Source organism: Muntiacus reevesi, chromosome 1 (genome assembly GCF_963930625.1).
Source record: "Muntiacus reevesi chromosome 1, mMunRee1.1, whole genome shotgun sequence".
Lineage (NCBI taxonomy): Eukaryota > Metazoa > Chordata > Mammalia > Artiodactyla > Cervidae > Muntiacus > Muntiacus reevesi.
This window is the reverse complement of record NC_089249.1, coordinates 75968811-75996646: the sequence shown is the minus strand read 5'-3', so window position 1 is coordinate 75996646 and position 27836 is coordinate 75968811. Positions and strand designations below refer to the sequence as shown.

General features: G+C 46.5%; 1 protein-coding gene and 1 pseudogene across 1 annotated transcript; both read left to right on the top strand.

Moving 5' to 3' along the window:
* Nucleotides 1-325: 325 nt before the first annotated feature.
* On the top strand, nucleotides 326-25494 carry LOC136148243 (SLAM family member 9-like). Its single transcript, XM_065907676.1, has 5 exons — nucleotides 326-394; nucleotides 1479-1572; nucleotides 2724-3101; nucleotides 23517-23813; nucleotides 25274-25494. The coding sequence occupies exons 1-5, from the start codon at nucleotides 326-328 to the stop codon at nucleotides 25354-25356; spliced, it is 921 nt and encodes a 306-aa protein (XP_065763748.1). The 3' UTR covers nucleotides 25357-25494.
* LOC136161309 (solute carrier family 25 member 3 pseudogene) lies at nucleotides 17849-18712 on the top strand (annotated as a pseudogene).
* Nucleotides 25495-27836: the final 2342 nt, after the last annotated feature.

Below are 27836 nucleotides of genomic sequence, written 5' to 3'. Positions count from 1 at the left end.
CTAAAACCTGTAGGGTGTGTTACACTGTAAAGACTGTGAAACAAGATGCCACAGACAGGTGAATTGACAACAGAAATTTGTTTTCCCTTAGTTCTGGAAGCTATATTCTAAGCTCAAATGTTGTGCCAACCCTGTTTCTGGTGAGAGCAGGATGGGGCACTGTGTCATGGGGGCCCTCTGGCCATGGCGTTTGTGTCCTGATTTGTTTAGAGGGACTGGTAGCAAAGTTTTTCCCAGGTCTTCTCAATTGACCTTCTGTGAACCGTGTGTGGGGGGGTCCATTCTCACACCAGGGTGTGTGCTTTACAGTGGGGCCCCCAATTCCATGGCCATGGAAAAGCACTGGTCCCTGGCCTGTGAGGAACCTGGCCACAAAGCAGAAGCTAAGTGGCAGGTGAGTGAGTGAAGCTTCATCTGTATTTACAGCCACTCCCCTTCACTCAAATTACTGCCAATCTCAGGAGAACAAGCTCAGGGCTACTGCTGATTCTGTATTATGGTGAGCTGTATAATTATCTCATTATATGTCACAATGTATTATTATAATAATAAAGAGCACAAGAAGTGTAATGCAATTGAATCATCCTGAAACCATCCCCCGTCTGTGGAAAAGTGGTCTTCCATGACACCAGTCCGTCGCGTCAATAGTTTGGCGACTGCGGCTCTACAGGGCAGCAGTCCTTTGCACCAGACCTAGTCTTGCACTAGGGTCTCATAGAGGAGTGAGGTCTGGAAAGAAGGGACAAAAGAGGAACTCTGAGGAGCCAGACACAATATATGGATGAGTGACTACATTGTGGACCACTTTCTCTAATGATACATGTTGTGAAGCCTTTTGACCTGGGACTAAAAGGTCATTAAGCTCAGTGTGAGGGTCTGTAAGAGGGTCGGGACTGTGAGTTCTGTAAGAGGAGTTGAAAGGACTGTGGTGAAGGCCTGATCCTGAGGCGATGCCTTATCACATGAGTTGATGATTAAATAAATACAAAAATATCTGAAACCCCTGTGCATATGAATGCTGGCATGAGCTCTTCTCTGCTTCCAGTGAGACCAGGAATGGGTGTTAGTGCAGCAGGAGGAAGGCAGGTTTGAGATGAGAATGTGCTGATTTGGAGAGAAGACTGTGTCCCCCGCAGTCAGAGCCCCACCCAGGCAAATCTTGACCTGCTGGAAGAAGGAGATTTTTTTTTCCTTTCAGGATAAAGTTATTCTGTGGCACTTTCCCTGGTCCTGTATTGTCCTACCCTGCTCCCCTAAAGGACAGAGGGTATCAGGTCCCTGGAATTTAACCCTCAAGTGGGAAGATAAACTCTGGAGCAATTGGCCCTGAGGGGAAAGTGCCAAGTGGCCATAGCTCTGCAGAAAAGTGTCTGAGGAAGGCTCACTGTGATTTCTCAGGGACTCGTTGAGAAGTGCTGACTTGGTGGCAGGGACGGCAGAGTTCATTAAATGCTCACTTGTTCCCTCTCATATTCTAGGCCCTGGAAGTTAGCCAGGGCCCTGTGACTAGTGCTGGCAAGAAAGCAAAACAGAAATCACACCATTTCTGGAGAGAAGCAGGGAAACCCTTGGGTGATTCTCCTGTCTCCCCTCCCTGCTGTGGGACTGGGAGCCTGTGAGGATGCTGTGAGCTCCATGGGTGTAGCTACAAGGAGGTGGCACCTCCTCCATGTGTAATAAGACTTCTCTCTCACTGTTTTTTGGGACCTGGGGAGGGTGGTATAAACACCTCTTGTTCTAAGACCCTGAGGTATTATAACTGTTTTTTACACAGCACAGTCTCTCTGTCCTGACCACTACACTGCCTATAAAGAACAGGAAGGAGAGCAGCCTTCATATTTGTATTAGGTGTCTATTGCTGTATAACCTGTCACCCCATAACGTAGTGCCTTAATCACCACCCAATATGGTTTCACAGTTTCCGTGGGTCAGGGATTAGGGGTAGTTCAGCTGGGTCCTCTCTGGCTCAAGGTCTCCCCACCTAACATCAAAGTCTTGGCTGGGGCTGCATTAACCCTGGGGTCATCTCAGAAGGTTCTGTTTCTAAGTTCACTTGTGCGATTGCTGATAGGAGGCAGTTTCTGTGCCTGTTGGATTGAGGACCTCAGTTCCTCATTGGCTGTTGGCCAGAGGCTCCCTCAGTTCCTTGCCATGTGGGCCCCTCCTTAAGGCAGCTGACAACATGGCAGGTGTACTCCTCAGAGTGAGAAAGAGAGTGAAGGAAAGAAAGAGAGAGTGTGTGTAAGGAAGAGAGATGTCACAGTCTTGTGTAACCTAGTATCATGGAGTGACATCCATCTGTGTCCATATTCTATTCTTTGGAAGCAAATCACTAGGTGCAGCCCGTATTACAGGGGAAGAGGTGTCAAATGGGTGTGAACAGGAGGAAGTGGATCTTTGGGAGACACTTTGAGAGCTCCTTCTACAATTTCACACTTATATGTACCTGAAAATCTGATTCAGACCATGATCTCACATAATTCACATATATCATTATTAGCCAAGCAAGGAAAATCTGGATTAGCAAGTTTAAGTAACTTGTTCAAGGTTAGGCACCACCAGAACCAGGATTAGATTCCAGAATTACTTCAAATTCATTGTACTTGCATTCCAAGAATCAGGAGAGTATATTGGACGGAGTTCATGAAAAAGATAAGTTCTGTTGCTTTCTCTTTTATTCTTAACTGAGAAACTACTCACATTTTCTATCTCCAATGTCCTAGGCATCTGCAGCACAGTGGCCTGGAATTCTGTCCCACGTGGTTCTGAAGCTCAAGATTATGGATTTGTTCCCATGTATGGGATACGAGGAGATTCCGTGCTGTTTAATGTGACCAAAAAGCCAGAAGCTGACCCAGAGGAGGTCTCATGGGGCTTTGGTCCTGAGTCAAACTACAGAGTCCTGCTGCAAGTCCCCCAGGGGACAGACACCCCAACCTGGGTCAACCTCCAGGACAAGTACCAGCAGAGGGTCCACGTGCCCAGTTTAATGTCCCTGAGGATTGAGAACCTGACCCTAGATGACAGTGGGCAGTACCAAGCTCGAGCCAGCTTCACTGGAGGAATAGAACTTACCCAGGTTTTTCACCTCACTGTTGGTGGTAAGTGACACCTTCTCACCCCACCCTAAGGCTTCCCTCCTGCTTTTGTGGTAGGAGTTTCACACAGGCTCCATTTTTCAGGATCCCTTCAAGACACCAGTCTTTATATCCTATTTTCTCATTCAGAATTAGGATAAGTAGGTTTATCACAAATGAACACAGCTGATATTCAAACCAGGCATAAAATCACTTCAGTGTTGTGGAAAAGGAGAAAGAAAGTTTGGGGTAAGTGTATTTGTCATCATTTCAGGTCAGTTTAATCCCTCAGTCATGTCTGACTCTTTGCGACCCTATGCAACATGCCAGGCTTCATTGTCCATCACCAACTCCCAGAGCTTGCCCAGACTGGTCCAATGAGTGGATGATGCCATCCAGCCAACTCATCCTCTGTCTTCCCCTTCTCCTCCTGCCTTCAGTCTTTCCCAGCATCAGAGACTTTTCTGATGCTGGGAAGAGTCAGTTCTTCACATCAGGTGGTCAAAGTATTGGAGCTTCAGCTTCACCATCAGTCCGTATATTCAGGACTGATTTCCTTTACGATTGACTGGTTTGATCTCCTTGCAGTCCAATGGACTCTCAAGAGTCTTCTCCAATACCACAGTTCAAAAACATCAATTCTTTGGTTCTCAGCTTTCTTTGTGGTCCAACTATCACATCCATACATGATTACTGGAAAAACCATAGCTTTGACTAGATAGACTATTGTTGGCAAAGTAACGTCTCTGCTTTTTAATATGCTGCCTAGGTTGGTCATAGCTTTTCTTCCAAGGAGCAAGTGTCTTTTAATTTCATGGCTGTGTTCACCATCTTCAGTGATTTTGGAGCCCTAGAAAATGAAGTCTGTTGCTGTTTCTATTGTTTCTGCATATATTTGCCATGAAGTGATGGTACCGGATGCCATGGTCTTAGTTTTTTGTTGTCGAGTTTTTTTTTTTTTTAATTTTTATTTTTTTTTTTTATTTTTCAGTGGGTTTTGTCATACATTGATGTGAATCAGCCATAGAGTTACACGAATTCCCCATCCCGGTCTCCCAGCTTTTTCACTCTCCTCTTTCACTTCCTCAAGAGGCTCTTTAGTTCCTCTTTTCTTTCTCCCATTAGTTTGGAGTCATCTGTACATCTGAGGTTATTGATATTTCTTCTGGCAATGTTGTTTCCAGCTTGTACTTCATCCAGCCTGGCATTTCACATGATGTACTCTGCATAGAAATTAAATTAGCAGGGTTACAACATACAGCCTCGACACATTCCTTTTCCAATTTGGAACCAGTCTGTTGTTCCATGTCCAGTTCTAACTGTAGCTTCTTGACCTGCATGCAGATTTCTCAGGAGGAAGGTAAGGTGGTCTGGTATCCCCATCTCTTTAAGAATTTACAGCAGCTTGTTGTGATCCACACAGTCAAAGGCTTTAGCATAATTTGTGAAGCAGATGTAGTTGTTTTTCTGGAACTCTCCTGCTTTTTCTATAATCGACAGATGTTGTTAATTTGATCTCTGGTCCCTTTTCGTTTTCTAAATCCAGCTTGAACACCTGTAAGTTCTCAGTTCAGGTACTGTTGAAGCCTATTTTCGAGAAATTTGAGTATTACTTTGCTAGTATGTGAGAGGAGGGCAATTGTGTGGTAGTTTGAAAATTTTCATTGCTTTTCTTTGGGATTGGAATGAAAACTGATCTTTTCCAGTCCTGTGGCTGAAGAGGAACATTTAAAACTTATACTCAGTTTGAAATAACTTCATGATCATTCTGCTTCTGTTAGATATTCTTGCTGGTCAAGGTGGTACACGATGACCTAGCAATCAACTATTACCATAAGATATTATGGTAAGTATGGAATGTTCTGTTCCTGCTTCTCTGAGTTTCTGTTTGGAAATTTCCTGCATGTAACCCATAGCAACTCCTGTGCTCTGTAATTGCCCACAACCCATAGCAACCAGGTAACAAATCAACCAGTGCCAACTGTAATTACTGACCCTGTAAGAGTAAAACTCACCCTGAGCTTGGGCCCCCAGAACATTGGATGGCTAGCTTAGCTGGGACCACTGGCTTAAACAAACTGAGTTCCCGAGCCCTCCAATTGAGGTGCTTGGTGTCTCGATGTTCTGACTTCTGCAACATTTCTGGAAGCCCCAGGGAGATTCCAACCACATTGACCCCTTGAGATAGTGCACTGGTGGCTTGGCCGGTTCCAGTCGAGGAACTCAGAGACAAATGAGGAGTGCCGCCACTTGGTGGGTTTCTGGGTTCTTTTTCGGACTGGCATTCTGACTCTCCATATGGCTAAGCCCTGGCGGGACTCATTGGAGTGATGGACCAACTCACCAGGCAAGACTTCTCAATAAGGTAAGGCCCCAGGGCCAGACCCCAATCATATCCTACCTCAGTGAGTAGAAGGAGATTGAGCATCTCCTTGAGCAACAGTTAGGGAAACCTGGGAACTATGGAGAATGGAGGTGTTTTGATGACCTCTGGTCTGAATGTGTGTGTGAGTGAACTCCCTGGCTTGTCCTCATTCCAGGGTGACTGTGTGGCTACTCGGCCCTCATGGCTTTGGATTCTGAGTGGGCCCTAACCTGCGGCTCTGGGGTGACCTCATATGCCTCAGGGCAGTGTCTGTCTCTGGGGGATCCAGTCCCTCCCTGTGAGTCAGATCCTGGTCAGAGGCTTATACTGACCTGCCAAAGCTAAGAGGTACCTAAGTTCCCCATGGGGACATGGCCAGATGGGCACCTGAATCGTCTCCTCTTGGAGGGGGTACCCACACTTGTTTGTCTTCATGTCACCAACACAGGGCAGGATACACAGGGAGGGGGACAACTGGTCACTGATTTGATTTAGAAGTTGTGTATGTCCAAATGGCTTTTTGCCCTAGACCCTCTGCCAAAATTATTTTCTTAAAATTTTGAATGCTCATTTTCCCCTTCTGTCAGCTGATTCTTTGAGCCAACTTATTGAGAAATTGAGTTTTCCTCAAAAAACTTGCCTTTGTTTTCAGGCAGTTCTGTACCTCCCTTTCTCTTGGTCCCTTGAGACAGTCCATGTAGAGGGGCACACTCTGACGTGCTCCTGCATACTTTTGGATTCTCATTATGAGGCTGCCTTCCTCTTTCACCTTTTCCTTATAATTCCCTGATTCCCCACGGATTTCAGGCCCTTCACCTAGGCAAGGAGTATGCATACTGCTCTCTCCACTTGCTCAGTGCCTTTGAGAGTGTCAATCACCCAGATCCCCTCTGGAGCCCCACCTGAAATTATTCCTCCATGAATCCCATTACAAGGGATTTCCTCCTTTCAGTCCTGTCTCCCTGAGGCATTTAGGGATCAGGGCCATCTTCAAGGAGACCCGTAATTGCACTCTATGGGAATATTGGGTTTTCCAAGAGTGATGATTTCAGTGCTACCTGAGCTATAAGGCCCTAAGACAAGGCCCTTCCACTGTTAACCTTCCTTCCTAGTCAGAGAGGTAGATTACATTTGTCAACATGGGGGAAGCTACTCTAAGCCAACTGTTTTAGATTATATGATGATAAACTTCTCTGGAGAGAAACTTCTCTGGAGACTATGGGGTTAAGATGACCTCGGAAAAGCTCCGCACCCTGCATGAGTCAGAATATCCCACTTTTGGGGTGGCTTGGCCTGCAGAGGGTACTCTAGAACTTCCTACTGTTAGAGGTGTATCCTGAGCAGTGACAGGGACCCCTGGCACCCAGAACAGTTTCCATACATAGCTTCTGGTTGCAAATCACCAATCAGCTAACTCCTTGGATTCAGTTCTATGCAAACCAGCAGGGACAGTGTAGGATCTTTGAGCCCGTGGCTCAGCTGGCTCCAAGAAAAAGCAAAGAAGGGCCAAAAAAGGTTATCCACCAAGGGGACCCTGAAGAAGAGTCCCTGTGCCTCTGCCCTACATTCCAATTGCTCTGCCATTTCTCATTCAGCCTCCTCACCCTTTACCAGACAGCCCTCTACCATCTGTGTCTCCATCACCTCCAAATCCAGAGCACCCTCCGGGCCCACAGCAACTTCGGTCAGACAAGCCAGCTCAACAGCCCGCAGCCCTGCTGATGCCTTTATGAGAGACCTGAGGCCTTCCCCAGATTAATAAGGATGACTCTGTCCAGCTAGGATTCCCAGTCCTTTATTACCAACCCTTTACCTCTACCAACCTCCTCAACTGGAAACACCACAATCCATTTTACTCAGAGAAACCACAGGCAATGACTGGTCTATTTCAGCCTATTTCTCATAGCCACCAACCTATCTGAGACAACTGTTGCCATCTTCTCCTGATTCTCTTTGACACTGAGAAATGCTGCTGAATCCTTTCAGAGGCTCCGGGATGGATCCAAGGGCAGATTCCAGCTGGTACAGTAGATCCTGCAGCCTGGGCCTGGAGGGCTACACTGGACGTTCGGCCCAACTGAGACTTCAATGCCCTGGATGGGAAGGACACCCTCGACAAGTACTGACAAGCCCTGCTACAGGGACTGAGGGCAGGAGCCAGAAAACCAACCAATATATCTAAGACAACAGAGGTGCACCAGAAGCCAGGTGAATCACCCATGGAATTCTATGAGAGACTGTGTGATGCATTCTGGTTGTACTCCGCTTTTGACCCCGAAGTGCGAGAAAACCAACACATGGTCAACATGGCGTTTGTGGCTCAGTCTTATGTTGACATCTGCCATAAGTTCCAGAGACCCGAGGGCTTCATTGGAATGAATGCCACTCAGGTGCTGCAGGTTGCAAACAAGGTGTTTGTGAACCACTACCAAGAAGCCCAAAGGATGGCTGCCAAGAGAATGAAGTAGAAGCAGTCGCTGTTGGGTGCTGCACTGGGGACTCCAGATCCAGTTAAACAGACTGTTCCCCCATGGAAAGCGGAAGTCAAGAAGAGACCACTACTACATAGCGACCAGTGCACCTATTGCAAAGAGACTGGTCACTGGGAGAATGAATGCTCCCATTGCACAAGGATGTGTGAATGGTCAAAGAAGTTCAATCAGCTCAACAAAGGAAGGTACCAGCCTGAGCCAGTCATCCAAGACCTTATCAGTCTGGCAAGAGCAGAATTAGACTAGGAAGGGCCGGGCTCCCTGACCCTGGCCTCCTGGCAGCCTTGGTGGCAATGAAGGTGGGTGGGGGGAATCAACGACTTTTATGGTGGACACCAGAGCTGAACACTCTGTGATAATCACACCTCTGACTCCCTTCACAGGTCGAACAGCAACTCTCATCATTGCCACAGGGGACAGGACTGCCCACTCATTCTGCAAGGCCTGCTCATGCCAGCAACACCCCCTAGTGACTCATGAATTCCTGTACTTACTGAGGTGTCCCACTCCCCTACTGGGCAGAGACTTACTGACAAAGCTTGGAGTGCAGATTACCTTTGCCCCCAGGAAGCATGTGAGCCTCATCCTGTGAGGCCAATCAGCTCTGATGATGGCTGTGACCATGCTCCGGGAAGGTGAAATTGCCTCTATTCTTCAGAGAGAAAATAGAGAAATCCAACCAGCCTGCTGAAAGAGTTCCCCGCTGTCAGGGCAGAAAAGGGGCCCCCAGGTTTGGCAAAAACCATGCACCCATCATGGAGGACATGAAACCAAGGGCCACTCCTATCAGACTGAGGCAATATCCAGTTCCACAGGAGGTATGCCTGGGAATTTCAGACCACATCCAATGTCTGCATGGCACTAAAATTTTGATTGTCAGTTTCCCTTCAACATTCTGCTCCTACAAGTTAAGAAACCTGGAAGGAATGACTGTCTCCATATCCAGGATCTCCACACCATCAACAATACAATGATCACTATCCATCCACTGGTCCCAAACCCTTACACGCTCCTGAGCCTCTTACCCATCTATGCAAGCTGGTTCACCTGTCTTGATCTCAAGGACACCTTCTTCCCTCTCTGCTGTCATGGGCCAGTCATCCCTTCTTTGCCTTTGACTGGAAAGCCCCACACACCCGGAGACAGACACAGCTGACTTGGACCCGACTGCTGCAAGGCTTCAAGAATTCACCTACCCTGTTTGGTGAAGTCCTGGCTGTGGATCTTGCCACTTTCCCCAGAGAAACTTTGAACTGCACCCTACTCCAGTACATAGATGACCTGTTGCTAGCCAGTCAAACCAAAAAGGACTGCTAGAAAGTCACCAAAGCCCTGCTGGCTCTAATGTCCACCATGGGGTACAAGATGTCATGGAAAAAGATTCCTATCTGCAGAAAGGAGGTCAGTACCTTGGATTTGTCATCTCTAGAGGCCACTGGGCACTTGGACATGAGAGGAAACAAACCATCTGCTCAGTACCTCAGCCAAGCACCAAGAAATGTTTGTGTGTTCCTTGGGTCTGCCGAATTTTGCCAGATCTGGATACTGGGTTTTTCTGAAATTGCCAAACCATTGTACGAAACCACAGAAGTTCTGGTAAGGACACCCTAGAGTGGGGGCGTAAATAAGAAACAGCTTTGAGGGAGGTAAAAAGACTTTTGACCAGTGCTCCAGCATTAGAACTGCTAGACTTGACGTGGGACTTTATCCTCTTTATTCAGAGAAAAATCACACTGCATTGTGGGTCCTCACATAGTTGGACCATGGCAGTGCCTGGTTGCATACCTGTCTAAACGATTGGATCTTGTGACCACGGGATGGCCTTCAAGTCTCCAGGCATTAGCTGCCACTGTGGTCCTGGTCAGAGAAGCAGATAAGTTTGCACTCGTACAAAATATAAATGTAAAATTTCCCCATGCTGTCACTGCGCTGATGAACAGCCAAGTGCACGAGCGGCTCACCAGCACCAGGATGACTCACTATCAGGGACTACTCCGTGAAAACCCATAGGTCCACCTTGAAACTGTGCAGATGCTGAATCCCACTATCTTCTGACCTAAGGAGGCAGGAATATCTGATCATAACTTTGAAGAGGTCATAGATGAAATTTACTTGAGCAGGCCAAATCTGAAGAATGTTCCCCTCTAATACCCAGAACTGGAACTGTTCATTGATGGAAGCAGTTTTGTCAGGGCAGACACCACCAGACAGGCTATGCAATAACAACAGTAGACAGCATAATAAAGGCTGAGGCCTTCCCACAAGGGTGGGCAGCACAACGGGCTGAGGTGTGGGCACTTATCTAGGCACTAAGGCGCACTGAAGGAAAGTGAGTCAATATCTACACTGACTCAAGTTATGACTTTGCCACTTTACATATTCAAGGAGTCATTTATAAAGACATGGGACTACTGACAGCTGGGTGAACGATCAAAAGCAAAGAAGAAATCCTCAGCTGTTAGAGGCATTTTGAATTCTTCCCAAGTGGCAGTCATCCATTGCAAAGGCCATCAAAGGGGAACTGATCCAGGTAGCAAAGGGAATCTGTTGGCCAACCCGACAGCCAAGAAGGCAGCAACCCAACCAAGTTCCACGGTAGGCCCTGAGCCAGTTTCTAAGGTACTCTTGGCACCAAAATTGCCTCCATCCCTGAGATATACCAAGGAAGACCAACGGGCTTTAGATGAGGGAAGAACAAAAGAAAAAGAGAGCTTGTGGAGACTTGCAGACAAAGGGTCTTTGTTTTCAGCAACATAGCAGTCCAGCTGCTGAAACAGCACCATGAGACAACTCACTTAAAGAAAAATGCACTGGAAAGTTTGCTGAGCTGCTCCTCTTCTATTCCTAAGCTCCCGACTCTGTGTCCCCAGGTCAGTGCTACGTATGTGACTTGTGCGTGAGACAATGTCAGCCAAGGACCAAGATCCAGCCCAGGGTTTCAGACACTTGGGACGCTGCCCTTTGAAGATTTAGAAATTGACTTCACTGAAGTCAAGTCCTACAAGTGTTCTAAATATTTACCTGTGGTAGTCTGCACCTACTCGGGATGTGCTGAGGCCTATCCCAGGCACGCTAAATGGGCGCCCGAAGTGGCCAAAGCCCTACTAAGAGAGATAATCCCGAGGTATGGGCTACGTCTCTCCATAGGGCATGGCAACGGGCCAGCCTTTGCCCCTGAGATAATCCAGACTTTGTCCAAGACACGACGGTCCAATGGAGGCTCCACACCACTTACAGGCCACAAAGCTCAGGGAAAGTTGAGCACTTGAATCAGACCCTCAAGACTACGTTAGTTAAGCTCTGTCAGGGGACCCAGTTACCTTGGTCCATCATGCTACCCCAGCCTTGCTCTGAGCCCAGTGCACCCTGATGACTTTAGGCTATTCTCCCTTTTAGATCTAATACGGGGACCACCGCCAGTGATAGGGAAGCTCAAGGGTGACTCCCAAAAACTAACTGACCTGAAGATGTCCGGACACCTCCAGGTTTGGAAAGAGTCTTCCACCATATCACTTGAGAAACCTTAGAAAGGACTCCCATTCCTTTGGGCAATTGGGTTCAGTCCTATAAGCCAGGAGACGAGGTATGGGTTAAAGACTGGAAATAGGAAACACTTCAGTCAGTCTGGACAGGCCCTCAAACTGTCGTCCTGGTGACCCCTACTGCTGTTAGTTACAGGTGTCACTCCGTGGATTCACCATACCTGGGTGAAAATAGCAGCACCTCTAGAAGGGCAACAGAATTGGACTGCTGAGGCTCATCTCAACAAGCCACTTTGGGTCTTCCTTCCTAGACACCCAAATCCTGCCCAAGATCTTCAACCCTGCTCAAGTCATTCCAGGGCTGACTGGTCCACACATGGTGGAAACTTGAGGAATTTGACCAGGGATATCTGAGAGCCAGGGTTACAATGACACCCTGCCAAGTAGGGACTGGTTGCACCACTGGCCTTGATGCTTTCTGTGGGTCAAACATGAGGGATTGCTTTGGCTACCATCTACCCCAAAAGTAATGGGATTATTAAGTGGAATCAAATGTTTTGTATAATAGCAGTTTATATCCTGCTCAGCTATAGTGCATTAGAATGTAAAACAGTCCCACATATACTCCATGCATTCACATGGCTAGATCAGGTCAGGGAGTCACTTGGACTGTGCTTCACCATATGCACTTCCCCTGTCAAGGAGAGGCCCAAGAAACCTTTGTTCATAACAAGGCAACCTATTCTATTTGTCAACAAGAAGGCCAATACATTTGCTTTGACCCCCAGGTCGCCCCATAATGAAGATTGGTTAGAGGTTCGTCACCAAGAAGGAAGGCTTCTGATTAACCAGACACAAATTACAAATTTAGAACTTCTGGTGGCGGTACACTTTGAAGTGTGTGCTGCTATTAACAGAAACCCCTGGAATACTATAAAATGTGGGGCTTATCACGGGAACAAGAGTATACGTTCAATGACACATATATGTGTGAATTAGCACCCACACACCACTCTTGCTATGGTGATTGTTGGGCTTACTGCCCTCACTGGAGTTGTGTCACATGGCCAATGTGAAAAGATAAAAGAAGATAACTCTCCTTCAGAAGGGAACTGTTGGCCCCAATTGTGATCTAGGAATGTATAATCCTGTCAGTTTCAGTATCTTCAACCCCAGGGAATCAAAATGGAAAAAAAATGGTTTCAAAGTTGGTTTTTATATCAATGGGAGAAGTGCTGACCCCGGAACTGTATTGGATTTCCGGAGTGTTTCTGTTCCATTCCTGGCATGTAACACAAGCTCTTCCATTCTTTTTATAAAGAGATAGAAAGTGGCCCCCCTCCTACTTCAGTCAAAACTAAAAACCTGTTCTTAGCTGTAATCAAGACCATAGCCCAGACATTAATGGTTATTTCTTGCTGTGTGTGTGTGGCAACTAAGATGGGAGAACAATGGCCCCAGATCCCCAGAGACCCTTCAACAGCTCAGGTGAATTCAAGAAAACCAGAGTCAGAATTTGGCATTTAGAGACTTCTATAATTGGCAAGAAGTGTCAGGAGCTGTGGGGCCCAATATTCAACATTCCGGTAGGAAGAGTCACTTGTCTTGGCCAAAGATATTATAATGCAATTACTCACACCTCTGATTGGTGGGGAAATACAAACTATACAGAGCCTAATCCTCCCCCTCTAGCAAGCTTTCCCAATTTAAAGACCAGACGGGATGACTTGTCCACTGAAGGCCACTGGCCTGCTCCAGAAGTATTATCATGTTGGATTTGTGGGGCTAATGCATATTCAATTTTGCCAGCCAACTGTCAGGGGTCATGCTATTGGGGAATATCCACCTCTCCATTTTCCTACTTCCCATAGCCCAAGGTGAATCATTAGGAGTCCCAGTTTATAAAGACAAAGTCCTCATCAAAAAGTGCAGATATCTACAGATTGGAAATTGGAAAGATGACATATGGCCTCCTGAATGCACAGTCTTACACTATGGGCCAGCCAATTGGGCAGAATTTGTGTCCTGGGACTTCCAAACCCCAATTTACATGCATAACAGAATTATCTGGCTCCAGGCAGTGGTTGAGATCTTTACTAATGAAATGGTCAAGTTTCTTAATTTATTGGTAGAACAACAAACCAAGATGCTTAATGTTATCTGTCAGAATCACCTGGCTGTAGATTACTTACTGGCTATAGGGGGTGGGGGGGGGCATCTGTGGGTAGTTCAATCTTAGCAACTGTTGTCTACAGATAGATGATAAAGGCAAGGTCATAGAAGAAATAACCAGGAATATGACTAAAATAGCTCATGTCACAGTCCAGACTTGGAAGGGATGGAATCTTGGAGTGCTACTTGAGGGATGGTTTTCTTATCACGGAGGATTCAAAACTCTAGTATGAATAGTGCTACTCTTCCTTTGGACCTGCCTACTCTTATCGTGCCTTTTGTCACTAATCATGAGGACAGTTTCTAGCCTAGCAGAAGCTGCCATAGATGGAGGGCACCATACATCTCCTAGCCCTGAGAGGTTATCAGCCCCTGCGCCAAAAAGATCAAAAAATTGATGCCTTATAAGATTTAAGGCACTTCAAGAGGGCAGACTGAAGAGGAAAATATAAAACTTACACTCAGAAATAACTTCATGTTAGTTCTGCTTCTGTATAATATGCATGGTGTGCCAAGATAGGAACAAGATGACCTAGCAATCGACTATTACCATAAGATGTTCTGATAAGTATGGAATGTTCTATTCCTGTTTCTATGAATTTCTGTTTGGCAATTTCCTGCACAGAATGCATAGTGTGAGACAAGCAGAAGTAACGCCATGGCAGCTAAGATTAGGAGTAGCTTTCGCTTAACACTGATCGCTGTTTTCCAATTAGGACCAATTAGCTTTCACTTAACACTGACTGCTGTTTGCCAGTTAGGAAATTAGGAACGGGGCAGAAACCCCCAGGAAAGTCCCGCCCACGTGAAAGTTTTGACCAATGAAATTGCTTCGCAAACTTGTAACCAATCCACTTAAACCAACTACCAATGACATGTGCTCACACTATAACTTTGTGTAACAGCTTGGACTCAGGGCTTTCTGACCTGCACCACTGTGTTGGATGCAGCAGAGGGCCCTGGCCTGAGTCAGTAATAAACTTCCCCTTTATGCCAGTTGCATTGTCTTGGAAGCCTTCTCTCTTCCCGTTCGGGGATTCGGACATCGGGCATAACATTTGGGGGCTCATCCAGGATCCCTTGACCGGGGGAAGAGAACACTTCCAGGACAGAGGGGAAGGATAGATAATAGCACCGGTGCTTAGGAAAACTCAGGGGGCTCGAAAACCCAGTGCTGTGTTGTCCGCCGACGTTTGTCTGTCCGTGTGTTTGTCTTTGGCTCTCTGTGTTTGTGTGTGTGCCTGCATTGTCTCAGGCAGGACAGGAAAGTCCAGTGTAAATCCGAGGCCCTGCTGTGAAGCAGGAAGGTATCTGGCCCAGGATGTCCAGAGTAAATCCGATGCCCTGCTGTGAAGCAGGAAGGTATCTGGCACAGGAAGTCCAGTGTAAATCCGAGGCCCTGCTGTGAAGGAGGAAGGTATCTGGCACAGGAGAAAGCTTTCTGTGCTGTCGGCCGACGTTTGTCTGTCCGTGTTTGTTTTCGGCTCTCCGTGTTTGTGTGTGTACCGGCATTGTCTCTGGTCTCGTTCCTACTCTTTTCAGGAGTTTCAGTGAACAGGTGAATGGTTGTGGGGGCAATTGATGAGTCCCGGCCAGGGCTACACTCTGGCGGACTCTGAAGGCCCTACTACAAGTGAGCCTCAGTAACTAGAGCCCGACCAGGTAAAACTCTCCTTTCACTACGATTGTCAGCAGCTGTTGCAGGTGCTCTTCACCACAGAAGAATGGGAGCGAATTCTGGCAGAAGCGCAGAAACGGGTCCCAGGGGCCGATGGGAGGCCAACCGTCCAGCCTCATCTCGTGGACGAGTGGTTTCCTCTGTTGCGGCCTAACTGGGATTTTGAGCGAGTGGAAGGTAGGGAGTGTCTCCAAGTGTACCGCTAGACTCTGATGACTGGCCTGCGGCCACAGCAAGGAAACAGACAAATTTGGCAAAGGTAAATTTAGTAAGCAAGAGCCCACTGAGAGCCCGGCAGCCTTCCTAGAGAGGCTGATGGAAGCTTTCAGGGAATATACACCTATGGACCCCCAGGCTGAGGAGTCACGTGCTGCAGTTCTGTTAGCGTTTGTAAATTAGGAGGAAATTACAAAAGATAGAGGGATTGGGAGAACAGACAATACATAGAGCGAGGGAAAACCAGAAGAACCAGAGGGAGCTAGCCCAGGTTCTTTTTGTGGGGATAAAAGCTGGAACAGAATTGAGGGAACCTGGAGACCCCCGGACGAGAGAAAAAGAGAAACCAAAAAGGCAGGCCCTAAAGAAAGATCAGTGCACCTACTGCAAAGAACAGGGGCACTGGAAAAACGAGTGCCCTAAGACGGACCCGAGGAGAGGAACGACCCAGAGAGAGAAAATCTCCCCTAGAACTCAAGTTCTATATGCGGTGGAAGACAGTGACTGGGGGAGTCAAGACTCAGTACCCCTCCCCGAGTCCTGAGTAACCATACATGTGGAGGGGAAACCATTGGCTTCATGGTAGATACTGGTGCCTAACACTCTGTTTTAAATCAAAAACTGGGACCAATGTCTAAGAAAACAAGCTTGGTGCAAGGAGCCACGGGGACAAAAAGATATTATTGGACCACAGAACGAAAAGTAGATTTGGGGACCCACCAGGAGTCCCATTACTTTTTTGGTGATACCAGAATGCCCAGCCCCTCTACTTGGAAGAGACTTCTTGACTAAAGTTAATGCTCAGATTCGTTTTGGCCGATGGCATTCCCTGTGGAGATGTTGGATAATTGCAGTCATAAGGAACTGGAAAATTCTGCTGAAGATTACATGTTAGATCTGAGGTGTGGGGACCCTGAAAATCCGGAATGTTTTCCTATTAGCCTGTCAAATGTAGGCTTTGTACCTCTCTATGGTGGAGATCAGACCCAGAAAGTTCTTGCTCTTTTTGCAGCTGAGGACTCACTCACAGCTGTGGCACTTTACCTTGCTGATCAGTGGTGGGCTATAGATGATATTGTGAAAACATCTGTCCCTTCTAGAGAGGGGCTTAAGCAGGAGAGAACTCTTGGGGAGAGAGTGGTTAAAGCAGGAAATGGAGAGAAACGAGATCCCATTTCTGTGTCATAGCAGTACTGATTATGCTAAAATTCTGTGGAAGAAATGAGAGGCCATTGGGTTTTATTCAGTGAAGTCTACAGAGCTGGGAGAATGACAGTCATGGATGGACTTGGACAGCTGATACATGTCTTATCCCTAGCCTTAAGAGATGAATAAATACACGGTGGCCTGGGCTGAAACGGCAGGGATGGGACTGGCCAAACAGACATCTGGTCGTCATTGAGCTAAAGGCCTAGGCAACTCCTGTGAGGGTGAGACAGTACCCCATGAGCCAGGAAGCTCGGTGGGGGAATCACTCCCCACATTCAACGTCTCATGGATGCCAGAATTCTCAGGCGGTGCCAATCCCCTTGGAACACACCCTTACTGCCAGTGTAGAAGTCAGGGGGGACATATTCGAGAAATCAGCAAACGGGTGAGTGATATACACCCCACTGTCCCTAACCCGTATACCCTCCTGAGCAGTTTGCTGCCTGAGTACACTTGGTACACTGTGTTGGACTTGAAAGATGCCTTTTTCAGCCTACCCCTGGTGGCCAAGAGCCAGGAGATATTTGCCTTTGAGTGGACCGAGGGGGAAGGCCAACTGGTACCCGCCTCCCACAGGGGTTCAAGAGCTCCCCTACCTTGTTTAATGAGGCTCTGAGTGAGGACCTCTACGAATATCGGACTTGAGACCCAGAGGTTCTTCTGCTACACAAATAGCCCGGCAAGAGGTCACCTATTTGGGGTATAAGATCAGGCAGGGGCAAAGGTGGCTAACGCAGGCCATGAAGGAAACAATATTGCAGATACCAGAGCCCAAGACCCCCCGCCAGGTGAGAGAGTTTCTGGGGACTGTTGGATATTGCAGACTGTGGATCATGGGGTTTGCTGAGAAGGCCCGGCCCTTGTATGACGGAAGTAAAGAGACCCCAAACCGGACTTGGACTGAGCCAATGAAACAGGCTTTCCAGACACTCAGACGGGCCCTACTAGAAGCCCCAACCCTTGCCCTGCCTAACCCAAATAAGCCATTCCAGCTGTTTGTAGCTCCATGATTGCAGCGAGATACTGGTGGAGGCCCTGGCGGCACGAAAAGACTTAACTGATGTACCCCTAGAGAACAGTGAGCTAGTATGGTTCACCAATGGGAACATCTATGTAAAAGGTGGGCAAAGGAAAGCTGGAGCCGCCGCGGTAGACGAGTACAGTTGTGAATATGGCTCCGTGAAGTTTTATGCACTGTGTGGCTTTGGTGGGGTCTTAAGTTGTGGTCTGACACACACTGCTGTTGTCCCTCTGGATTTAGTGAAATGCCGTATGCAGGTGGACCCACAGAAGTACAAGGGCATTTTTAATGGATTTTCAGTTACACTCAAAGAGGATGGTTTCCGTGGTTTGGCCAAAGGATGGGCCCCGACCTTCATTGGCTACTCCCTGCAGGGGCTCTGCAAGTTTGGCTTTTATGAAGTTTTCAAGGTTTTGTACAGCAACATGCTTGGAGAGGAGAATACCTATCTGTGGCGCACATCACTGTATTTGGCTGCCTCTGCCAGTGCTGAATTCTTTGCTGTCATTGCTCTTGTTCCTATGGAAGCTGTTAAGGTTCGAATTCAAACCCAACCAGGTTATGCTAACACTCTGAGGGATGCAGCTCCCAAAATGTATAAGGAAGAAGGCTTAAAGGCGTTCTACAAGGGGGTTGCTCCTCTTTGGATGAGACAGATACCATACACCATGATGAAGTTTGCCTGCTTTGAACGTACTGTTGCCGATTCCGTGGTGTCTCTGTTGAATAAAGAGAAGGGTAGCAGTGCCTCTCAGGTCCTCAAGAGACTTGGATTTAGAGGTGTATGGAAGGGACTCTTTGTTCGCATCATCATTATCAGCACTCTGACTGCACTGCAGTGGTTTATCTATGATTCTGTGAAGGTCTACTTCAGGCTCCTTCGCCCTCCTCCCCCTGAGATGCCAGAGTCTCTGAAGAAGAAGCTTGGGTACACTCAGTAGATAAATGAAAGCAAATATGGACTGAATCTGCATGTTGATCAGTGTTTGAGGAAAATGCAAATGGACGAGAGATAATCCAGGCTTGCAAAGCATGCCAGCTGATGAGGACAGAGAAAAAGCAGCACACGGGAATGAGATACTGAGGGGAAGAGCCAGGGAAACACTGGGAGATAGATTTCACTGAGGTGAGGCCAGGCAAGTACAGGTATCGCTATCTGTTGGTTCTGGTAGATACCTTCTCAGGGTGGGTGGAAGCCTTCCCTGCTAAGGGAGAGACAGCAATAGTGGTTGCTAAAAAGATCTTAGAGAAGATAGTGCCTAGGTACGGGCTGCCAGTGACTATGGGCTCTGATAACGGACCTGCCTTTGTGAGTCAGATTGTACAAGGGCTGGCCCATGCTCTGGGGATGAAATTGAAATTATATTGTGAATATAATCCCCAGAGCTCAGGACAGGTTGAGAGAATGAATTGAACCCTAAAAGAAACTTTGACAAAGTTGGCAATAGAGACTAGCGGGGACTGGGTGACCCACCTTCCCTTTGCACTCTTTCAGGTGCGTAACACCCCTTATAAGCTGAATCTTACCCCTTTTGAGATTCTGTATGGAAGATCCCCTCCTGTGTATATTAGAACCTAGATGGAAATGCCCTTATGTTGTTCTCCTTACCACTCCTACTGTTGTCAAGGTCGATGGGATTGGACCCTGGGTTCACTGCCATCACGTGCGGCAAGCCACACCGGAAGAACAGGAAAAAGCGTGAGCAGAGTGGAAGGCGAGTCCTCACCCGTCAAATCCTTTGACTCGTCCACCAGGAGGTCTCCTAATTCTCCTGCTGATCAGCAATGGGCAGACTCATGAGCTGCTCAATGAGACCTCAGGAATCCACCCTCCGAAAAACCTGGTGGCCGGGGGAATCTTCCCCAGGGAAGGACCCTGGGGGAAATACCCACAATTCGGGCCATGGGGAGCCGTGGGGACTGGGAGAAAACTCGGCCAAGAGGGGTTCTTTGCGTGCCCGGGCAAATCTGTGGTGGCATGGAAAGCTATTATTGCAGGAGCTGGAGCTGTGTAACCTCTTGTGATGGGCCCTGGGAATGGGACGTAGGAAACAGAGATTTAGTAGCCCCGAGTGTGGCGCAAACTGCAGGGCCAAGTACCTCAGATATGGGTGCAATTTAACCAAGCTTCATTATCTCTGCAAGGCCAAGGGCTTTCCTCCCTACGAGCCGCTGTAGATGCAGTCAGTCACTTAGAGAAGTCTTTGACTTCCTTGTCTGAAGTGGTCTTGCAGAATAAGAGAGGATTAGACTTGATTTTTCTCCAACAGGGTAGGGTCTGTGAGGTTCTGGGAAAAGAATGTTGTTTTCTATGCAGACCATACAAGAGTGGTTAGAGAATCTATAGCAAAAGTGAGAGAGGGACTGGCACAACAAAGGAGAGAACAGGAAGCCCAACAGAGATGTTTTGAGTCTTGGTTTCAACACTCCCCCTGGCTGACTAATTTCCACCCTCCTTGGTCCACTCAACTGACTAGTATCAGCCAGTGGCCCAAGATGGAAAAGAGGAAGATTCCTCTACTTGAATAACAGACAGGGGGAAATGTGGGGCAAGCAGAAGTAATGCCATGGAGTAGCTTTCGCTTAACACTGATCTCTGTTTGCCAATAAGGACCAATTAGCTTTCGCTTAACACTGACCGCTGTTTGCCAATTAGGAAATTAGGAATGAGGCAGAAACCCCTGGGAAAGTCCCGCCTGTGCGAAAGTTTTGACCAATGAAATTGCTTTGCAAATTTGTAACCAATCCACTTAAACCAACTACCAACCAGCGTGTGCTCGCCCTATAAATTTGTGTAACAGCTTGGGCTCAGGGCTCTCTGACCTGCACCACTGTGTTGGATGCATGTGTTGGATGTCGAGCCAGGCTCGAGTCAGTAATACACTTCCCCTTTTTGCCAGTTGCATTGTCTTGGAAGCCTTCTCTCTTCCCGCTCGGGGATTCGGACATCGGGCATAACAATAGTAATTCCCATGCTCTGTAACTGCCCATTTCCCATAGCAACCAGATAACTAACCAACCAGTGCCAAGTGTAATTGTGTGTACTGAACCTATAAGGGTAAACCTCACCCTGAATTCGGGCTCCCAGAACTTCAGAGCACTAGCTCATCTGGGACAGCTGGCTTAACAAATCTGTGTTCTCCAACCCTCCAAGTGTGGTGCTTGGTTTCAACAGTTGGATTTTTGCAACATGGCCACTGCTGAATTTTCCAAATTTGCTGGCATATTGACTGCAGCACATTCACAGCACCATCTTTCAGGATTTGAAATAGCTCAGCTGGAATGCCATCACCTCTACTAGCTTTGTTTGTAGTGATACTTCCTAAGTCCCGCTTGACTTCATACTCCAGGATGTCTGACTTTAGGTGAGTGATCACACCATCATGGTTATCTGGGTCATTAAGATCTTTTTTGTATAATTCTTCTGTGTATTTTTGCCACCTCACTTAATATCTTCTCCTTCTGTTAGGTCCATAAAGTTTCTGTCCTTTATTGTGCCCATCTTTACATAAGTTCCCTTGGTATCTCTAATTTTCTTGAAGAGATCTCTAGTATTTCCCATTATATTGTTTCCTTCTATTTCTTTGCATTGAGTTCTGAGGAAAGCTTTCTTATCTCTCCTTGCAATTCTTTGGAACTCTTCAGTCAGATGGATATATCTTGCTTTTCCTCCTTTGCCTTTCACTTCTTTTCTTTTCTCAACTATTATGTAAGGCCTCCTCAGATAACCACTTCCTTTTTGCCTTTCGTCTTTTTGGGGATGATTATGAGCACCATCTCCTATACAGTGTTATGAACCTCCATCCATAGTTTTAAATTAGTATTTGTCATAATAATTATTATTCTTTATAGGACTCAGTTTATTTGATTTGTGTATTAATTTTTGATTACTTCTATCACAAATTAGTATAAAGTTAGTGACTTAAAACACCAAAGTATGATTTTATCTTTTTGGAGGTCAGAAGTCAAATAGGGGTCTCACTGGGTTAAATCAAGTTGATTAAAAAAAATAGTCATAAGCTAGAAATTGAGAATTATGTTTTATTCAGTGGACATTTTTAGGACTTCAAGCCGGAGAGACAGCATCTCAAGTAATCGTGAGAGAACTGCTCTGAGGAGGCAGGGGGTGGAGTCAGGTCACATAGAAGTTTGCAACAAGAGGCAGGCAGTCTGAACATCAAAAGATAATTGTTAATTAAGGAAAAGCAGATATCTCAAGGAATTTAATGCTTTTCTCTGTGTGGGAAGGTACAAAAGTCTGGGCTTACTGAAATCACTCATTTCATATTCACCTCAGCTCTCTGGGGCTTTTTCACAACCCTGCTGCCCCACCAGCCCAACTCCTCAGCAATCACCATGGGGAGTGACTGATGGATGCACGATAACAGGCACTGTTCTTCCTGGGCCCCTTCTGAGCAGAGTTCATATTTGGGGGCTGGAATCACTGACGGCTGTTACATCCTTCTTTATTGATTTGGCAGGAAATGCTCCATTTCTCAGTGCTGTCACGGCTGTGTGCCTTCCTGGAGTTTCCAGAGGAACACACATTTTCTTTCACCTTGTAACTTTTAGTGGCTGCCTGCATTCTTGGGCTCCTGGTCACACTTGTCCATCTTCAAAGCCAGCAATGGAGGGACAATTCCTTCTCACACTGATCTCTCTGATCTCCTCCTCTACTTCCTTCTTCTTCTTGTAAGACACTTGTAATTACCTTGGTTCCAACCACATATTCTGGAATAATCTCCCTATTTGAAGGTCAGTTAATAAATACCCTTAATTCATCTGTTACTTTCATTTCCCTTTGCCCAATAGCCTAGCACATTCAGAGGTTGCAGAGGTTGGGGCACTATTCATCCACCACAGTTCAGAAATCGTATGTAGCTAGTCCTCCCTGTCCTCTCTCTTCTCACCAGCCAGAGGTATCAGTTCAGTTCCATCACTCAGTCGTGTCTGACTCTACCACCCCCTGGACCACAGCATGCCAGGCTTCCCTGTCCATCACCAACTCCTGGAGCTTGCTCAAACTCTGGTGTGAAAAGACCAGAGATATAATTGCTCACAAACACCCCTCCAATCTAGCTCTCAAATCCTCAATAGAAACAGGAGAAAATTTACACAGTGACACATCTTAAGAGCCTCATTAGTCAACTTTTTTCCCCTACAGTTTCTGCTGCATAGGGAAGTATCTGCTACGAGAGTGACTTTGATAGCTTGAGTTTCCCACATGGTATCTATGACAAACTTGTCATTGACTTCTTTGCCAGTGTGTGCCTCAAGTTTAGTGGCATGTTCTAACCACACTTGGTTTGTAGTTGCTGGTCACTGTCACTGCATCTATCAGAAATGTCCCTAGTTTGGCATCCCAGCAAAGGCCATATATCAATGCTCCATATGCACTGTGCATTCCCAGCATCATCTGAACAGGAGAAGCAGGGCAATGGTCCTGGACCAGGTCAAGTCCTTCCTTCCCCACCTTCTTCCCCTGGAAAGAAGGAAACATCCCAATTTCTTATATACAATGAATCCTGGAAGGTGAGGTCCAGCATAAAGTTTTTCTTTTTAATGGAAGAATTTTAAGGCTTGGTAATCTAGTAAGATCACATAGGGCTTACCTCAATTGTTTCCTTTCTTATTGTCATTGCTGTATATTTGGTTTTTGGGAAAATAGTGTTTCTTCTGGAAAATGCATTCACCATCCTGAGAGGAAGGCTGCCAGAGTTTCAGTGAGATAATGGATGAGAAAATGTGAACTGTAGTATTTTCCACTCATGTGATGCTCCATTCTTTTGTCTCACCTTCCCCAGAGTCCGTGATCCATCCTGAGATCCTGGTTAAGTCATCATCCATCACACCAGGCTGGTGCAATGTCACCCTGGAGTGCAAGTCACCAGGAAACACAGAAGACCTGAGTGTGACCTGGGAAAGCAAGGGCCTTCCCAGGGAGCTGGAGTGGAGTGGGACACCAGAAATAGCCCCCAACACCTGGAAACTGACTGTGAACAAGTCCCTGATTCAGCCCAGTGCCAAGTTTACCTGTGTGGTCGGGAACCATGTGGAGAAGAAAACTGCCTCTGTAGACTTTGCACAAGTCTGCTCCCATGGTGAGTGCAGCGTGCTAGAGGGGAGGGACACTCCTGGAGTTCACGTGCTCTGGGTGAGAGCTCTGGGCTTTTCTCCCCCCCTCTCTTATTAGCACCACCTTCCACCGGGTCCCCCAATACAGGAGGCTGGGAAGCACAACCAATTTGCTTCTGCTTTTAAATTTCTCACACATCCATGCTCTCCTCTCCACCCCTTGCCATTGTTGGTCCAGACAGCAGCCTTTCAGTAACTCTCCCCACATCACTCATCATTCATTGTGTGTTCAGTGTGGTCTTAGAAAAAGGGAATTGGATTGTGTCAGCTGTGCCATCTGAGGGATTGTCCTCCAGTGTCTCCCTGTATGATTCAGGGCTCAAATGCTTCTCTGCCCATGTCACTCTTCTCACATATTTCACACTGGATTGTTTAACTAGGACGCTGAATGAATCTTGCTATCACAAGCCTCCAACCCTCTGGAAATGCTCTTTCCTCTGCCCTCAGGCCTCCAAAGTCAGGAGCCCTTCACTTTCTTACTTGGTCCTGTTGAGGGATGTCTCTCAGTTAAGGCCAGCTTCATGGGGGATTACCAATATGGTTACCCAGGGTCCTGTGCTTGGTTATGGTTCTGCTCTTGACAAAGTTTGAAGAAAAGGAACCTCCATTTCATTTGGTACGGGGCCTTGCAGGTGCTGTAAATTTCCAGCATAGGCATGATCCTTTTTAACGAGCAGTCCAAGGCCACCCCACACTGAGTTAACAATTCTGTTTATGGACTTGTCTCCTGTGTAACTTAGCATACCTGGAGGGCAGAGGCCATGTCTTCTTTTCTTTGAATTCATGTCCCAAGCAAAGATTCTTGCAATGTTTGCTGACATTCACTGTTTCACTGAATCATGAATGAATATGTGTAGTTCGCCCTTCTAACCCATCGGCCACAAGGGAGACCTGACTTGCTGGAGGCATCTAATATGTCAGCATCACTTAAACATCTATAACCCTCCCCTCAGCCTCATCATGGACTCTCAGATAAAATAAACATTCAGTAAGACCCTTGGCAAGGTGGTTCTTTCTCCCTCTTCTCTTCATCTGGCTCCTTCCTGCTCTGTCCCACTCCAGCTTGCAGCGTGGGCTGATGGCAACCCCCCGGGGCTGATGATCTGATAGTAACATTCCCTCAACAGAGTGCTGCTCCTTTCTGAAATTCTCCACCCACCTTGAATGTCTGGGGAACTCCTACTCCCCCCTTAAGACTAAGTTTATGCATTATCTCCTCTGGAAGGCCCACTGCAAAGGCATGTGTACAAGGTGGTATTTTCTCAGCTCAGTTATGAATGAACCTACTGCACTCTTACCTCTTCAACTTCTGAACCAGGACTTTAGACTTCTCCATGTGTTTTCTCTCTATCTCCCTATGGCAATGGATATTTAAAATTCTGTCTTCCCTTAACCATTCTCCATTCTCTCTGTGTGAGGGAAACAGGTTCTCACAGACAGATGATGGCTGACTCCCTTGGAGGCATCCTATGGACCATCGTGGTTGTGTTATTCTTCCCGGGAACTTGACTGCACTTTTGGAAAATGTATAAGAGGGAAAGGAGCATGGATCCTGGAAGAGGCAAGTTGCACTTCTTTTTCCTCCTCAGATAACTCCTCTCTTCCACTGAAACCCTTTCTTCTTCACTTTGCTGCTCAGAGATTTCCCCCTGCAAAAGGGCTGTTGGATGTGATAATCGCCTTGGTGTCATAATCATGGAACTGGGCACAGGTTTCTGAGACTGAGATTCAAGATCCACTCTGTGTATGTGTGTGACTCAGAAGAAGCATTGCAGGAGGACCAGAGGAACCATGATGATGTCAGTGGGACAGAGCAGAATTAAGACCAGTATCAAGAAGGCATGGACCAACTGAAACACGGGAGCTGTGATCATCCTGGGCTTTACCAGTTTCCTCTGCACCTACACTTGTGCTTATCAAATCTAATCACTGTTAGTTCTGTCCAACCGCCTCTTTCCGAACAAGCAACAGTATTAACTAGGAAAATTTATATCTGAGGCCCGTGTAGTACTGGGAACTTTAGGGGAATCCATAAACAATACGTGTCAGCAGCATTGGTTCCATGTGGGATCTTTTTGTTTATTCTTTCGTCAGTAAGTCATGTCCTACTCTTTGTGACCTGATGGACTGTAGCATGCAGGGCTTCCCTATCCTTCACTATCTCATGGAGATTGTTCAAAGTCATGTCCATTGAGTTGCGATGTCATACAACCATCTCACCCTCTTTTGTCCCCTTCTCCTCTTGCCCTCAATGTCTCCTAGCATCAGGGTCTTTTACAATGTGTCAGTTTTTCCATTAGGTTGCCATATTATTGGAGCTTCAACTTCCGCATCGGTCCTTCCAATGAATTCTCAGGACTGATTTCTTTTAGGATTGACTGGTTTGATCTTGCAGTCCAGGGGACTCTCAAGCATCTTCTCCAGTACCACAGTTTGAAAGCATTAATTCTTTTTTTCTCCCTCAGCCTATTCTTGGCTCACAAGGTAAACCTGTGATGCAGGAGACCTGGGTTCAATCCCTGGGTTGTGAAGATCCCCTGCAGTAGGAAATGTCAATCCACTCCAGTACTCTTGCCTGGAAGATTCCATGGATGGAGGAGCCTAGGAGGCTGCCGTCTATGGGGTCGCAAAGAGTTGGACACGACTGAGCAACTTCACTTCACTTCACAGCCTTCTTTATGGTCCAAATCTCACATCCATACATAACTGTTGGTAAAATCATATCTTGACTATGCAGTTCTTTCTGTGAAAGTGATATCTCTTCTTTTTAATATGCTGTCTAGTTTGGTTATAGCTTTTCTTCCAAGAAGTAGGCATCTTGTAATTTCATGGCTGCAGTCACCATCTGCACTTATTTTGGAGCCCAAGAAAATAAAATCTGTCACTGTCTCCACTTTCCCCAACCTATTTGCCATGAAGTGATGGGACTGGATTGCATGGTCATAGTTTTTTGTATGTTGAATTTTAATCTAGCTTTTTAACTCTCATTAGGGGACTTTAGTTCCTCTTCTCTTTCTGCCATTAGAATGGTATCATCTACATATTTGAACTTGTTGATATTTCTCCCAGCAATATTGACTCCAGACAGTGTTTTAAAAAGTAGAGACATCACTTTGTGACATAGGTCCATATAGTCAAAGCTATGGTTTCTCCAGTAGTCATATATGGATGTGAGACTTTGACCATAGAGAAGGCTGAGCACCAAAGAATTGATGCTTTTGAACTGTGGTACTGGATAAGACTCTTGAGAATCCTTTGATCTCGAGGAGATCAAACCAGTCAATCTCAATGATAATCAACACTGAATACACTCTGGAAGAACTGATGCTGTAGCTGAAGCTCCAATAATTTGGACACCTGATGAGAGCAGCTGACTCTTTGGAAAAGACCCTGATACTGAGAAAGATTGAAGGTAGAAGGAGAAGAGGGTGACAGAGGATGATGTGGTTGAATGGCATCACCGATTCAATGGCCATGAACTTTGGCAAAGTCTGGTAGATGGTGGTGAACAGGAAACCTGGAGTGCTGCAATCCATGGGGTTGCGACGAATCAGACATGACTTGGTGACTGAACAACAACAAAATAATGATAACAAGGTTGAAGATCATTTCCTGTGTGTTAACCATTTGCATGCCTTATTTGAATTAATTCATTTCTCTCTCTGAGTCCCTCTCGTCATGCTTTATTCCCACCACAACAATAGAGCTGCTTTTGTTCAAGTGACTAGGAAACTACATTAAACTATCATTAAATCTAATAGTCAGCCTGTTTCATCTCCCTTCAATCTCAGCAGCAATGGAGCTCTCTTTGCTTGAATCCCTGCATCACCTTGCATTCAACAATCACAATGATTTCTCTCACACTCAGTGATAGATTCCTAGTTGCCTTGACTAGTTTCTTTCTCATTTCTTCAATCTCTAAATTCTGGAATATACCAGGGGTCAGACACAGACCATCCATGTAATTTTTCTTCACTATCTCTACTCAT

What these genes read in the sequence shown, in the direction of transcription:
- LOC136148243 (XM_065907676.1), top strand. Translation starts at nt 326, where the DNA reads ATGGCCATGGAAAAGCACTGGTCCCTGGCCTGTGAGGAACCTGGCCAC. An exon ending in AGAAGCAGGGAAACCCTTGG is followed by an intron (nt 1,573 to 2,723) that starts GTGATTCTCCTG and finishes CCAATGTCCTAG; the next exon opens with GCATCTGCAGCACAGTGGCC. An exon ending in TGCACAAGTCTGCTCCCATG is followed by an intron (nt 23,814 to 25,273) that starts GTGAGTGCAGCG and finishes TGAGGGAAACAG; the next exon opens with GTTCTCACAGACAGATGATG.